This window comes from Lissotriton vulgaris, chromosome 1_1, assembly GCF_964263255.1.
Source record: "Lissotriton vulgaris chromosome 1_1, aLisVul1.2, whole genome shotgun sequence".
Lineage (NCBI taxonomy): Eukaryota > Metazoa > Chordata > Amphibia > Caudata > Salamandridae > Lissotriton > Lissotriton vulgaris.
In genome coordinates this window covers 452,364,639-452,381,102 of record NC_141685.1, presented here as the reverse complement: position 1 = coordinate 452,381,102, position 16,464 = coordinate 452,364,639, and the positions used below count along the sequence as shown (strand labels likewise).

Sequence of the window (16,464 nt, the reverse complement as noted above, 5' to 3'; positions counted from 1 at the left end):
TGACCCTTTGTCCTGAATTTTTACACTCACCGTCCTGAATTTGCACCAATGCCAGTTGGTCACCCTATCACTGAAATAGAGTCCAGGTGTAAGATGGTGTTTGGTTGGGCAGCCACAAGATCATATCTCTTAGAACATGCACATATCAAGTGTGTCCTATTTGACACTGGTGCATTGGAGACAGGAGAAGAAAGGTAAATAAAAATATACCCAATGTTCACACGGGTTGCTGAAAACGCCCATGTCACAGGCACTACCGGTTTGGGCATACAGATGGAGGGAAAGGGGAATTAGCAAACTGTGTCCACTTTTCCATGGGAGTGAACCATTAGGCAGACCCTCCAGGATTTGGTGGTTTGCCGCGAAATCGGCACTTTTGTAAAAATGCCGCAATTTTTACAAAAGTGCCCGCGAAATCACTTCTGTGAATGCAGTTCGGTTTTCTGCTACAGGACACTGCCACTACAGTTTTACGTGATGTTCTCTAGACATGGGTAGGAGCCCACTGCCTACAATGAGAACATGTTTGGTGCAGAAACAACACGCAAATGTTAAGGCAGTTATTTTTGACGTAATCATGCCCACCTGCAAGCACCTGGAGGGATGGGCTGAGCGGAGGTCAGAATGCAGAAATGAGATGCGCTAATGACGTCCACTTTTGACCCGCTTGGCTCCCACCTGCTTCTGGACTAACTTGCCTTTGGCAGTCTCCAGCCCAAGCCAGGTGCTTTCTTTGACGACAGCCATGCCGCTTCTGCCTCCCATGCGCTATCCCTCCTGCTACAGTGGCCTTTGGCCGGATGCCACCGAGTGACTGAACCCGTTCCAGGCCATGACCTGGAGGGCACGCTGGGCTGGAACCTTATCTACAGAGACATCCAGGGCGAAGGGGGTGCCTAACGACACATTGAGCTCTACAGACTGCCAGAGGAGCAAGGAGTGAGTCGGTGACCTTCGGAGCTCTGCTCGGGCAAACATTTGTCCAGGCACCAAAATTAACGAAACAAATCGCTAAAAGAAAATGGCCCACAATTGCAAATCAGGCCCGTCTTGAACCTGTAAAGACACTCTCTATGGGAATTTGCAAGGGATGGGAGACTGCATGCATTTGCGTTTGCAGCAGGGACTGTTTTGGGCAATACCAGGGAAATCAACAATAAAATAAAACAGGCCACCTAGCCATAAAACTGGCCCACAAACAGCTCCCTAAACCTGCCCATTAACTGATCTGTCAGATTAGCCCACAAGGCACTGCACGATTGACCCATCATTGGCCAGTCCGAACCTGGATCTCTGAAGAGACTCCGAGCAGGAGGAAAGACTCGGAAATGGTCTGTGCTCCGCATAAGACCCCAGGCAAAGGTAATGAATGTTGCAATCGTAATGTGAAGAAAACTGAAAGAGTTAGAACAGGGTAGTTAGTGGCAGGGAGATAAGAATGGCGATGTTTCGAGAAAGGAGTGGGGGGTTGCGCACAAAGAACAGAGTGAGGAAAAACGTTTAAACAAGAAGAGATGCGAAATACATTTACAGGTGTAACAAAAAGAAAAGGGAGGTGCTACAAAGAAAATAGAATAGTTCAAAGCGGATGGAGAGGTGAGAGACAGAGGAGACTGGCATACAGGGTGGAGGAAATAGAGAGGAGAGGTGGGACAGTACTGTGGAAAATCGTTTCTTAAATGCGAAAAGAGAGAAAACTGTACTTAGGAGAAGGTGAGAAAATGAGGACCAGATATAGGCAGAAATTGAAAAGAGAGATGGAGAAGAGGCGAGAGAGAAGACCACCTTCTCGTTTAGAGTGCCGTGGTTGTGCTAAAACAGTAGTTTATTCAGATTTCTACACGTTAGTATGACACGTGCCCAGTTAATACCACTTTCATTCATGGAATTACCACACATGGTTTTGAGGGAGCAAAAATGGGATGAAAACCAAAAAGCAAGAAATGCGGTGTCCCATTATATTGTACGGCATGCTATTTCCTATTTATTTGTGCAAAACACTAAGGCCATCGTTGGTCAGAAACTGTAAACTCCCCAAACTAGGTGGGTTTCCTGCTGCCTGACTCAAGTTTCCCGCACCTCATTCACCCCTGGTTTCTGACAGCAGAGCCTCCATTAACTACACCATCGCAAACCTCTACTGACAACCGATCCGCCAAAAGACAACTGGTTAAAAAGTTTCAGGAAATCTGACTTTCATTTTAACTGCTCAACACCGTCCCGAGCAAGAATTTAGCGTCAATATCACTCATAACCTAAAAGCGTGTTAGGGGCATTCCTTTTTTAAAATATTTTTCAGCAAGAGATTCCCGATTTGGCTTCTTCTTAACCATATCCAAGGGCGCTCCGGACTCTTTTGAAAACCGCATGCCCCCCTGCTCTTGAAAACAACAGATGCCCGCTTAAAGCTCTGCATAACGTTCCTGTTAGAAACACAAATTAATTCGGGTACATCGTGACCTTGAAAACAGTTACCATGGAGCAGACCAAACAGCGAATAACCTTTACATGCAGCGAGGAGCTGCAGACATATGCAGAAGGCAGACTGGAGCTGGAAACAGTATCTCAGACGGCTCTCCCTTAAATGTCAGAGGGCAGGCACGGCAAGGGCGCTGAAGGTCACATCAGGGCGAGTGTGACCTCGGCCCCTGGCACCGCCGCAAGCAGCAGGGGGTCGTGCCATTAGTGAGCAGGAGAGCGCGTACAGTGTTGTGTTGTGCTTTCACAAGTGCAGTGAGAGTGGGGAAGCGAGGGGCGTGTCCCAGCACACAAGCGAGAAACCAGTTATTGAAAGCACGAGACTAAACATGTCAATATAAGGACTTGAGACTGCTGCTTCCGAGTGAAGACCCAAATGTCACGAAAAGCCCCCACTAAAGTGAGGGGAGGGCCAGCCCACTTCTATGCGCTTGTGGATGACAGGTCGGAAGAGAGGGCAGTGACATTGGGAGCCCGCCTGCCTGCACGTACAGAACGAACCAGCTCTTGGGGGGCTGGCTTCAGTGGGAGGGTGCCTACCCCTCCCAGGACACACGAAGCACCTCTGTGGGTCTGTTACTGAGGTCATTGAGACGCACCCCCAGCACGCAAACAACACACCCACCCACCACCATCCGCACGCAGCAGAGGGGGCGGCCCAAGGAGCACAGAGTGCCCGCTGCAGAATAACTAGTACTCCCTGCTCTGCGCAGGCGCAGTTACGAGCACACGCGCCTGCTTCCGTGCTCAGCTATAGACAAGTAAGGGCCGACCACAGTCAGACACAAGTGCAGGCATTGCCCAGTGACTGATATACCGTAGGGAATGTCCAGTTCCGTTTCCATGTGCATTCTGGTACTTGTCGTCCTGCATATACTTGTTCAACAGAACTTCTGACGCTTTGCACAGGAGATCTGGATATCCTTGGTACAGCGCTATGCACAGGTTCAGTTTCAAGCGGACACGCCTCAGCCTCCCATACGGTCAGCGACACCCTACTTTACCTTCGATAAAAGGCAATAGTAAGAGGACACCATATCACGGCACAATGTCGCAGGTGCTGGTCTAACGCACAGTAGCACTCGCTTTGGACTGCCCAGGTTCATGTAAAAACACGTGTTGTTACATTAAAGTGTTGCTTGTACTTTACTTGCCCGCATTTCTACAAGCGCGCGCACGCACAACACACCTTGCCAGTGTGGCATGAGCCCTAGTGCAAGGAAGGAAATGGCTTCTAACTGCTGTTTGATCAGTGATATACAGCAATAACCAGGGTTGAAGTAGCCCCTATGCCCCAGTGTCACTGCACCTGCTGCACGAATGCAAGTGACACCCCTGCACCATGAGAATCACCTGTCCAGCTCACAAGCACTCACGCTGAGGCGAAGCACTTTAACAGCCAGTGCTCGTGCATCATCGCCCACCTTTCCCTGCACGCCCAGGTGGGCGCGCGGCTCAGGTCCTCAGAAACCTAAACCGATTGTGACCAAGCCAGCTCTCAGCGCGCGCACCTTACCAGCTCCGGCCCTGGCACAGCTCCCTGCCCGGGGCTGCCCGCCCTCCCGCCTCCGCGCACACCTACCCCGTTGGCGGCCGCGATCTGCACGATGAGCTGGACGGCCTCCTTCATGAAGTAGCGGCCGTCGCCGCCCACCACCAGCACGCCGTCCTGCCGCGCCTCGGGGGCCGTGGTGGAGATGATGCTCTGGATGAAGTTCTCGGCGTAGTGGGCATTGCTCTGGAAGACGGCCACCCTCTTGCGCAGGCCGCTGGTGCCCGGCTTCTGGTCGCTGTACGGCTTGGTCTTGACGGTGGTGATTTTGGGCATGGTGGGAAGTGGTGGGCCGCCTGGAAGGTGTCCTTGCAGTGCAGGGGGTCGGTGCAATGACAGCACGGCCGCCGGCGGGTAGCTTAAAGCTTTGCTGTGCCACGCACGCCCTCCCTCTGCAGCTCACTGGCCAGCACGGCTGACGTGAGTACCGCCCACCAACACTTTAAAGAGACAGAAGTGACGTGTGTAAAGGGCATCCCTGCCACCTAAACAAACCGTAATCAATGCTCCGGTCACGCCCCCTTCGGAGAGGTGCACGGAACCCAGACACGTACCCGCCAGCTCGCAGAGCGAGCACAGCTTCCTGCTCCTTCACATGCTGCACAGCTAGCTATCCTTCCCCTCTCATCTCTCCGGGCCTCTATTCCTCTCAGCGCTGCACAGCCACCCTTCCTTACTCCTTCTGCAGGCGTTTTCTCCCCTACACAGGTGCATTAGCAATGCTTCACACTGTAAAGCTAACAGTACCATTAACTACAACTTCTCCCACCCCCGGTCTAAGCATGCAAGAATGAATAAATACATGTAATGTTGGTTAATAACGACTAGGAGGCAGTGGTAGCAGTACTGTGCACGTTTATTTGTATTTAAATAAACTCGTCCGAGGAGCGCCGGCCGGCGCTCTGCTCCGGTGATTGTCAAGCGCGCTAATGATGCGCGCGCATCCCGGCGCCAACATGGCCGCCGTGCGTCACGTCAACGTGACGTGTAACAACTAGAACGCTACATATCTCCCCCTTTTACCAAACCCAAGATCAGTCACTTACAGTTCGCAGTCTAGCTCAAAGTCTCGAAATCGGGCAGGCCTTACAATTTGTCTGCCTCTCCGGGTCACCTTGCCAATGTTCTCTCGGGCACCTTGCCCCTGCGTTTCTGTATCTTCTGCTCCTCCGCTCACTGCTCCTTCATCATTAGTATTACCACCCAACACGTCCATCTCTGCTCTCTGAGTCTCACTTCCTTCCTCACCTTCTTGCTCTCCTCTTGCCCTTGCTCCATCTTCTTGCTCATTTCCACTGGGCTTCTCTTCTCCGATCACGTCATCCATATCCACACCTTCTGAGGACCGTCGTCCCCACCTCACTATCTTGTTGCACCTGGCCATTCGGTCCTGCGACCACACATTCCCATCGCTGAGCAGAGCCGCTCGATCATATACTTCCTTGACTTGCAAGGGTTTGCTATACTTGCTGTCTCCTTTTCTTTGTAAGGTGGCTAGCCTTACTCTTACCCACTCTCCTCTTTCCAATTGAGTGTCCTTCACATTCCTGCGTTTGTTGTAGTTGTTGGTGTAGATGGCTTGTGCTCTTTCAAGATTGGCCCTTACTACGGCCGGAGACCACTCGCTGGTTACCACCTTCTCCTTCCAGACCCTGTTGTCATGCGTGAAGGGCTCACGTCCTCTCAATATTTGAAACGGGCTGTACCCCGTACCTGTGGGGGTTATTCTGTAGGCCCATACCATATTCTCCAACGCTCTCTTCCAGTCTTTGTTGTTAGAAATAGCCGCTTGTATGGCCCCCATCACTACTCTGTTAAATCTTTCGACTAAACCATTTCCCGCTGGATGGTAGATGGCTGTGTGCTTTATGGAGATGCCATTCCTTTCCATGAATTGTTTCCATCTTTCCGACGTGAACTGGGGTCCATTGTCACTTAGGATGGACTTAGGAATTCCTTCTCGGGTGAACGTTTCAGACAGAAACTCTAGAATGTTCTCCGTGTCCATGGATTCACTCACTTTGATCTCTGGCCACTTGGAATAACGGTCTATGATGACGCATACATAGTTCTGTGTGCTCTGGTCATCCAGCACCGGTCCTAGAATGTCTATAGACAACTCTTCCCATGGATTTAAGGGATTGTCAAATTTTCCTAGAGCTGGACGTAGTGGTCTCAACGTTTTGTCGGCCCCTTGGCATTGGGAACACTCTCTGACATGCCTCTCTGCTCTTACGTCCATTCCTGGCCACCAGTAATTTTGCTTCGCTCGGGCCTTGAGCTTACCTATTCCAAGATGGCCTTCGTGTAATAAATCCAGCAATTTGTTGATGAGATTTCTTGGGGGTACTACCTTGTCTCCGCGGTAGATGAAGATGCCCTTGTCTCCTACTGACAATTCTTCTTTCACCTCATAAAATGGTTTGAGGTTTGTCCTCACTTTTCTCTTCTCTGGCCAACCTTGTATGATGTGCGCCCTTACATCTTTGATGTCGGGATCTTCCTCGTACGCCTCCATCCATTCTTGTATGCTGATTACCTTCTCTTGATCTTCTATGAGCGCCACCAATTCCCCTCCATCTGCTGGATCTTCCTCCCCAGGCTCCATGGCTGCTGCTCTGCTCAGGTAGTCCGCCACTCGATTCTTGTTCCCTGGGATGTACTCTACATCATATCTGAATTCCAGCAGTTTTAAGGACATTTTCGATATCCTGGGTGTGGCGCTGGCATGTCCACACGATGTTAGTACCTTCACTAACGGCTTGTAGTCTGTCTTAAGCAGGAATCGGGTGCCCCATAAGAATTGCCGGAACCTCGTCGTGGCCCACACTACCGCTAGCATCTCTTTTTCGATGACGCTGTATTTGCTTTCGGTCTCTGTCACCGCTCTGGAGGCGAAGCTGATTGTCTCCATGTCTCCTCTTCCTCGGTCTTGCATGAGGACTGCGCCTAGGCCCTTGTCGCTGGCGTCAGTGATGAGCACGGTGGTGCCTTGTGGATCGTACCCCTTGAGCGGTATGGCTCCTGAGATCTCCTTTTTGATGACTTCAAACTCTGCTTGGGCTTCCGGTGTCCACTGGAACGCCGTGCTTTCTCGGGTCAGCAGTCTCATGTTGTAGGTTTTGGAGGCGAAGTGTACCACAAATTTGCTATAGTACTCCGCCATTCCCAGGAACGACCTGACTTCCTCCTTGTTCTTGGGGGGCGGTGCCTCTGCAATGGCCTTCACGTTCTCCGCCTTGGGCGTGATCCCCTGTTGTCCAATTTCGTGGCCTAAGTATGTCACCGATTGTAGGCCCAACCGACACTTCGACCACTCTGCCGTGAGACCTTTGGCTTCCAATGTTTGCAGTACCTTCTCTAGTTTTCGGTCATGATCTCTTCTGTCTCTTCCCATCACCAGGATATCGTCCTGGAAGTACTGGACGTCTTCACAGCCTCTGAATAGGTGGTGCATCATTTTTTGAAAGACGGCTGCCGCCGAGGCCAGCCCAAACGGCATTCGACAAAATCTGTAGCATCCAAACGGGGTAATGAACGACGTTAGGCTTTTGCTGTCCGGGTGCAGTGCTACCTGATGGTAGGCTGACGTAAGGTCGATGGTGGAGTACCACTGAACACCTCTGGTTTTTGCCAACATCTCCTCTATCCTGGGAAGGGGAAATTTCTCCACTACTATGTTTTTATTGAGTTCTCTCAGGTCTACACAGAGCCTGACCTTCCCGTTGGGTTTCATTACTACTACCAAGGGCGCTAGCCATTCGGCGCAGGTAATTGGCTCTATGATGCCCTTCTTTTCTAGGTCTTGGAGTTCTGTCTGGACCGCTTCTCTCACTGCGATGGGCACATTCCTCGCCTTGTGTGCCACTGGAATGGCTCCTTCCTTAAGCACTATTCTATGTTGGAATTTCTCCATTCTTCCTACCGTGCCCCCGAACACCTTCGGGTAGTTCCTCTTCCATCTGTTCAAGTCTGGCCATTCCTCCTGTTCTGTGAGGAGAATTTGTTCCTTTCCTCCGGGGTCAAGTTTTATGCCGAGATCACCCTGGTCAAGCCATCCTAGGACGGAGGGTCCTTTCTCTGCAACGTATAGCTTGCACCACGCCGATCGGCCTCTGAACTCAAATAGTAGGTGTCGGAAGCCTAACATGGGAATGCGATCCCCGTTGTAAGTGACTGGCCGTATGTCAAGTTTCTCCAGTTCTGGGCCTAACTTGGGTTGGAATTCTTCTTCCCACACTGCTCTTTGCACGATGGTGAACGGAGATCCCGTGTCTGCCACAACTGTGATGGTGACGCCACCTATGGACAAGTCTAGGACTGGTTAGGTAGATCTCTTGCTGTCCACGCTCAACACTTGATCGTATATGCATAAGACGGTGACCACTTCTTCCTCCGTGACTTCCTCGGGGTCTTCTTCACTTTGGTCAACGTATTTCACCATTCCCTTCTGCTGTTTCTTTCGACATACCTTCTCGTAGTGACCTACGATGCCGCAGTGTAGGCATTTGGCCCGGAATGCCGGACATTTTCTGTCATGGGCTTCATGGGACCAGCTTCCGCACCTGTAGCACATTTTCTTGTTCTCACCGCTCGCCGGTTTTCCTTGCCATCTGCTGCTTCCTTTGGTTAGTGGTTGCTTGTTTCTTTGGTCTTTACGGTGATCTTCCTCCTGTATTCTGTTCACCATGGTGGGAGTGGCTACCTCTTTCTTGGTTGCGTTGGCGCATCTCTTTGCGAGTTCTGCTCTCTTCACTATCACCAACACATCTTTAAGCGTGGTATCACCGCTCGCCCACAATTTGTCCTGTACATTTGCACTCGTGGTATGCATGACCACCTGGTCTTTTATGAATTCATCCTCCCACAGCGCGTATTTACACGTGGCTGCCAGTTTTCTCAATGCTGCTACATACTCTTCGATGGTTTCTCCCGCCTTTTGTTTCCTTTGCTGGAAGTTATATCTATCCACTGACACACAGATGGTGGGGCGATACCTTTCGTCCAGGTCCTCCACCGCGTGTGCATATACATCGTTGTCTGTGTCTTCTCTCTTTTTCGGTACTAGACTCTTGTATATTCTCAGTCCTTCTGGTCCTAGATTTAATAATAGGATTCGTTTCTTTCTCTGGGGAGTGAATTTTTCTTCATTTTCATCTTCTAGGACCCCTATGAAGTTATCTATATATTCCTTCCAGTCCTCCCACTTCATTAGAGGCTCTCCGGGCTTCGGTAGGAATTGTACCGGTGCAATTGCGTATCCCGCCGGGGTACTCATCTTCACTTCCTTACCGCCTGTCCCGTCGGTGGTTTTTCCTGGGGGGCTGCCTGGGGTGCTGTTTTCGTCTCCTGTGTGCTTGTTCCTCTGGGGGCTCTTGTCGCTAGACCCCCCTTCCTCCTCTTTAGTAGCCAGCGCAGCGCTCCCTGTGCGTGGTTATGCCGGAAGGTGGCTCGTGTGCTCTGGCTGCTGTGTGGACTTGCTGTAGCTCTGGCCTTTATGCCGCTTTAATGCTGTGCTGTGGCACTGCCACGCTCCTCGGGTTCCTTACTGCCTCTGTGCGTTCCCTGGGGTCGTTTGCGGAGTGTCCCCACCCTTGCTGCTCCAGGTGTACCTTGCTGGTGCTTGGGTGGGCCTGGTGTCCCTGTGCCTCGTGGGAGCCACGTGGTTGGTGCTCCCTTCTGTGCTCCCAGCGTCGGTCTGGTCGTCGTCCCACCTTCGTCGCCACTGTAATGTTGGTTAATAACGACTAGGAGGCAGTGGTAGCAGTACTGTGCACGTTTATTTGTATTTAAATAAACTCGTCCGAGGAGCGCCGGCCGGCGCTCTGCTCCGGTGATTGTCAAGCGCGCTAATGATGCGCGCGCATCCCGGCGCCAACATGGCCGCCGTGCGTCACGTCAACGTGACGTGTAACAACTAGAACGCTACAATACACAAGACAACTTTTGTTCTGGGAAAATATTGCTGCAGGTTTATTCCGTACAAGAGTATGCAATATGTGGGTTATCTTACGGGCGATCCAAGGGCGGGCAGCTGTGCCAACCTGTGCTGTCCCCGCCCGCCTGATGAGCCAGCACTGACTGTGGGACACCCCGGCAGTGCTACCTTTGATGATCTTCTAATGGGTCACGCAACAGGTTGTTCTCTTCTACTCACGCGTGGCTGGTGAACAGAGACCGCCAGGAGGGGCGGGAGAAGCTTATATGCCCTCCCCCCTACCTGGCGCACAGGATCTGACAGTGGCGACCTGGCGAGAGGACTCCTACCGGAGCCCCCAACGACTAGAGTGGTTGGGCGTTGCCCAAAATGGCTCTAAAGGGCCGCCCTGCTGGATTGGCCCCTTGCAGGGGCCGCGGACAGCCGCATTACTTCCCTTAGAGTACCACCATTTATTTATCTCCTCGGGCGAGCCCGCCCTGAGGAGTACTACAACTGCAACGTTGTTATGGAGAGCCCGGGTGGCTCTCTACATCTCTCCTTTACTTTAATTTCTATCACTCACATGGTCCTTGCTGTGGAGGTACGACACACACAAAGTCTCTTAGCCGCTGGCTGGGGGCAGGATTAGGCCGGAGACCATACGTCCGGCTCCGGCAATTGGACTTGGGCCCTACTCCATATGGGCTGCAGGCCACAGGCCTGCTCGAAAGTGTCTTGGCACGCCGGATCAACACCAGGGACGGCCTCACCGGTCCTGGCGAGGCCACTGTCCTCCTCAGTCGCCACAGGGGATGGTGTAGAATCCCTGAGTGAGTCGTCTTTACATCTCTTGATCAACATTCTGCTCCTGACTGGGGCGAGGTCCGGCCACCTTCTTGAACCACAACACATTTCGGGTCACCAGTAGCATACCTCTTTTTGCTGAAACCATGGTCCCTTGGATGGAGATAACGCTCCACACTTCAGGCTCATAAAGTATCCAGAATTTCCACCCGGGGTATCTGTGTTTCATAACAGCACAGTCGCCCACGCACAGTGAGGATGACTGAGCCCCTCATGCAAGGCTTGCTTTCTGGTTTGTGTTTTCTCTCCGGGTCTGAGTTGCTTCACAGTCCAGTTCGGTAATGTGCCAAACCGGGTCTGCTGGAGTGCTATCCCGCAGGGCGTGCCGGAATAGCAGATGCGACCGTGTGCAGTAGATTTGCGTTCAGGAACATATGGAGAGAGCTCTCAGCATCTTCCCCCTTCTCCACTCCAATTCTCAACACCTGATTGAGGGTCATCATGAAGCGTTTAACCTCACTGTTCACCTAGGGCCATTGCGGAGTGATCTTCCTGTGTCAGATGGTCTTTTCAGCTAGGTATTCCTGGAACTCCTTACCCTGGAACTGGGGTCTGTTGTCTGATTTAATCTCATCAGGAAGGCCCAGTAGCGCAAACATCTTGTCTAGGACAGCTTGGACATGAGGTAATGCTGTAGAGGAGATCATCTCGATGACAGGGAACTTCGAGTGCGAGTCCAACAAGACTTCAATTCTGCGGCCATCAGGAAAACCCCCAAAGTCGATGCTCACTTTGGACAATAGTTCTGTACAGCGCTCCTCCGTGATGGCCAGTGATGGAGCTGGGTCACTCCCGGTGATTGTGCATGAGTGGCAGTTCCTAATCACTTCTTCCACTAGGGCATCCATGCCCGGGAATCACACTTTGCCGTGGAGGCGTGCTTTGGTCTTGGCCATCCCTTGGTGTCCGACAATGAATGCAAGGTCTATGACCTTATTCTGTAGCTTGCTCGTCATTACGATAGTGTGGCTGCGCTGTATGATTCCTTGCTCCCTTTCACTCGGTTCACTGTGGACTCTCCACACATGCTGCCTTGCATGGTGATCTTCTGCGTTCAGGGAGCATGCCCCGTCTAGGAAGTGTTGCCAACCCTTCAACAGCAGTGCCTCTTTGACTTTCGCCAGGTTCTAGTATTGTGGCCACTGCGATTTCCTCCAGCGTAAGTGCCTTGGGGCACTCCTCTTGGGATATCATCCTTGTGAACTCTTCCATGCTCTCTTCGTCAGCATGAGGCTGTCGCGTGTCGGGCGTGATGGGATGCCACAATAGGTAGTCAGCGGGATTTCCGGCACTTGGGCGAAACACGACCTTGAAGCGATAAGCTTGAAGTTGCACGGCCCATCTTTCTATCCTGGGAGGGGACAGCCTGACTGTTCCAGAAAACAGGGGAATCAGCGGCTTGTGGTCAGTCACCACCCGGAAGTCATGCCCGAACAGGTACAAATGGAAGTGCTGGCACGCCCACTTGATGGCGAGATCCTTCCCCCAATTTAGGCATACCACATCTCAGTGTCAGAGAGTGCTCTGCTGGCGTAAGCGACAGGTGTCCCCTCCTTTTCTTCACTTTCTTGGAGGAGAACAGCTCCCAGGCCAACCTGGCTTGCATCGACCACTAGCTCGGGGCAACTTCCTGGGTGAAAATATGGCATAACTGTTTTGTCCATCAGAGCCTGCTTGATGGCGTGGAAAGCTGCATTTGTTTTGGGGTTCAGTCCCAGGGCATATCACAGCGTGTAAGAGCTTGCAGCGGCTCTGACAGGGAGACCAGGTTGGGTATGAAGCGGCCGCAGTACGTATCCATTTCCAGGAAGCTGCAGACTTCGGTTGGAGCGGTTGGTACTTGTGCCACCCAAATGGCGACGGCTTTCTTCGGGTCCACCTGGAGTCCTTCATGCGAGAAGATGTATCCAAAGAAATCCACGGATTCCTGATAGAACGAGCACTTTGCTTTATTGAGGGTGAGGCCACTGACTGCCAGCCATTGGAATGTGTCCCTCATTTTGATTTTTTTTTTGATTTGACAAAGTTTTATATAGCGTGAACTATATTTGCATGTGGTGTTCCTCTAGAGTGTTTGAGAACATCAGAATGTCATCGCTGAGGTTTATAACCCCCTGCAGACCTGACAGGGTCTCCCGGATTGCGTTTTGGAAGACCTCTGCAGCCGACGACATCCCGAAGTTTAGCCGTTTGTACCTCCTCAGACCCAAGTGAGTGGAGAACGTGGTAATGTATCTGCTCTCAGGCACGAGCTCCAGCTGAAGGCATCCTATGTTTAGGTTGAGCTTGGAAAACCACTTCGCCCCATTGGGGTTAGCCATGATGTCATCCATGGTGGGTGTCAGATGTCGTTCCCTCTTCATAGCCTGGTTGGGAAGGCGCATGTCGACGCATGGCTGGATGGATCCTGGCTGCGTGGGCTTTGGGGCGATGACTAGAGGCGACAACCATGGGGCCAGGCTTGTGACTCTTTCAATGAGGCCGAGATCCTCGAGTTTCTTCAACTCATCCTCCACCTGTGACCGAAAGGGCACCCTTCTGTGCCTCAGCATTGTTGGTCTGATCGAGGAGTCGATGTGTAGTTTGAACTGCTTCCCTTTTAGTTTTCCGAGGCCCTCGAACAGCTGTGGAAACTTACGCAGGATGACGTCCGCATGGGAGTCATGAACCTGATTGTCGAAGAAAACCAGCCCCAGGTCCTCCGCCGTATGGCAGCTGAGGAGAGTGCCTTTCTTTCCGTCTGTCATGTGGAACCTTGCCAATGAAGCATGTTTGTCATTAGCTACCTCTACCTCTATTACTCCTCTCAGAGGGAGCTGGTGGGTTCCGCCGTAGGTGTAGATCTTTGCGTTGGTGGGAGAGAGAGGGGGGTGCGGTGTGAGGCATTCATATTGCTCGAGCCCCTGACATTCATCAATCAATCAATCAATCATGCATTTATAAAGCTCGCTACATACCTGTGAGGGTCTCAAGACGCTGGGGGGTTTGGGGGAGGGAGGGGCTGCTACTGATCGAAGAGCCAGGTCTTGAGAAGTCTTCTGAAGGCCAGCAGGTCCTGGGTCTGTCGTAGGCTGGCAGGGAGATCGTTCCAGGTCTTGGCTGTGAGGTAGGAGAAGGATCTGCCGCCGGCGGTGGTTTTTCGGATATGGGGAACTGTGGCGAGGGCGAGGGTGGCAGAGAGGAGGTTGTGAGTGGGGGTGTGGAAGCTGAGTCAGTTGTTGAGGTATGATGGTCCGGTGTTGTGTAGCGCTTTGTGTGCGTGGATGAGGAGTTTGAAGGTGATCCTTTTGTTGACTGGGAGCCAGTGCAGGCCTCTCAGGTGGGATGCGATGTGGCTGCGTCGGGGGACGTTGAGGATCAGTCATGCTGAGGCATTCTGGATTCGTTGTAGTCGTCTCAGGAGCTTGGCTGTTGTTCCTGAGTAAAGGGCGTTTCCGTAGTCGAGTCTGTTGGTGATGAGGGCCTGGGTGACGATTTTTCTCGTGTCGGGAGGGATCCACTTGAAAATCCTGCGGAGCATTCGGAGGGTGTTGAAGGAGGACGCGGAGACGGCGTTGACTTGCTTGGCCGCTACCAGCCAAGATTCTGGAAAAAGCCATCGACCTAGAAATGATGCGCTATGTTGATCACAACAAACTCCTAGACTCCTCCCAACATGGATTCCGCCCTTCCCATTCAACAGAGTCGGCCCTGATTATGGCAACTGAAAATATTCGAAGAACAATGGACGAGGGTGGCAGAACTGCCCTGATTTTACTTGACCTTACAGCGGCGTTCAATACCGTGGACCATTCAATCCTGTTAAACAGATTAAAACACTTGGCTTCACGGATGCTGCCCTAGCCCTCTTAACATCTTTTCTGGACTCTCGAACTCCAACAAGTGCACTGGGAAGGTCTTACATCTGACGAATTCTCCCTTCCAGGTGGGGTCCCTCAGGGATCGGCACTATCACCCACCCTGTTCAATTTATATGTCACCCCATTAGCTGCCTTAATTCAATCCCATGGTCTACAATTAGTGTCCTACGCTGACGATACTCAAATAGTAGTCTCAGTGTCCCAGTCCATCCAAGCTACTGCTGAGCGCTTTAAGAACTGTCTTCTCAGTGTAAAAAACTGGATGAGCCTTAACTTTCTAAAACTAAATGCAGACAAGACCGATATAATCGAGTTCGGTCAGAAACCATCGATCTGGAACAACCTCTGGTGGCCCCCGGAGGCGGGCTCTTGTCCTAGCCCAGCAGAAAAGGTCAGGAATCTTGGCTTTCTGGTTGATAAAGAACTTTCTTGTAAGGCCCAGATTAACCAGGTAACCTCTACCTGCTTCCATACCATCAAGGTCCTTAGGAAAGTTCTACCTTATATCCCCCCTACATTGCAGACGATCTTGCCAAACTTCTTCCTCTATATGTGCCTCCACCCTCCTAGCCCTAAACCCCGGTCGACTCCCCAACTACGCCCAAGCCGCCCCTGGACACACCCATGGACCCTTCACCTGCAACTCCTGCAAATTCGACGGCACCAAGACCAACTCCACATCCACTAACACCAAACCGAGACCTGACACCAACCACCTAAAATGCATCCTGCTCAACACCCGCTCGGTCCACAGACATGCCATCAACCTTTAGAATCTACTAGACACCATCTCCCCGGACGTCGCCTTCCTAACAGAAACATGGATGAACGCCTCCTCAGCCCCAGACATCACCATTGCCATCCCGGAAGGCTACAAGATCATCCGGAAAGACCGCACCAAGCAAACAGGAGGAGGCATCGCTATCGTCCATAAGAATTCCATCCACATCTCAACCAGCTCAGACGTCAACCTCGCTAGCGCCGAACACCTTCACTTCCAGATCCACACTGACCCCAAGACCACTCTCAGAGGCACCCTCCTCTACAGGCCACCAGGACCCCGAGCACAATTCAGTGAAGACATCACTGACTTTATCACCCTACACGCCCTCCCCTCCGAGGAATACATTCTATTGGGAGACCTCAACTTTCACTTGGAAAAAAACAACGACAGCAACACCACCACCCTTCTGGACAATCTCGCCAACCTCGGACTCAAACAACTTGTTAATACCCCCACTCACGACGCAGGTCACACACTCGACCCTATCTTCACCTCCAGCAAACATATCTCCTTCAGTCACACCACTGCTCTCCATTGGACGGACCACAGCTGCGTTCACTTTTTCTACAAAAAGACCACAACCCACAAACATCCTCAACCTACTCTGCGAAGAAACTGGAACAAAATCACCATCGACCAGATCTCCTCATCGCTTCTTCAAAAACCCCCTGCCCACTCTTCGAACCCTAACCAAGCAGCCATTAACCTCACTCAATGGCTAACCAACAGCGCCAACAACCTAGCACCCCTGAGAAAAGGTCAAATCAAACTAGGCAACAAAAACGCCCCCTGGTTCAACGATGATCTTAAGAAATCCAAGAAACTCTGTCGCTCCCTTGAGAAGGCATGGAAAAAAGACCCAAACACCAGTACCAGGGACGCCTTCAAAAACTCCACTCGCATACACCACCAACTGATCCGGACTGCCAAGAAAGCCGCCTTCAAAGATCGACTCGACAACAACGCCCACAACAGCAAGGAATTATTCAACATCGTCAAAGAGTTT

General features: G+C 51.8%; 1 protein-coding gene across 1 annotated transcript in view; it reads right to left on the bottom strand.

Annotated features, from left to right (window-relative positions):
- PGM1 (phosphoglucomutase 1) overlaps window positions 1-4,426 on the bottom strand; it is a 299,899-nt gene extending 295,473 nt beyond the window's left edge. The window contains exon 1 of the mRNA XM_086953582.1: window positions 4,061-4,426. Coding sequence (XP_086809708.1) covers window positions 4,061-4,306 — 246 coding nt within the window. The 5' untranslated portion in view covers window positions 4,307-4,426. The remainder of the gene's footprint in view (window positions 1-4,060) is intronic.
- Window positions 4,427-16,464: the final 12,038 nt, after the last annotated feature.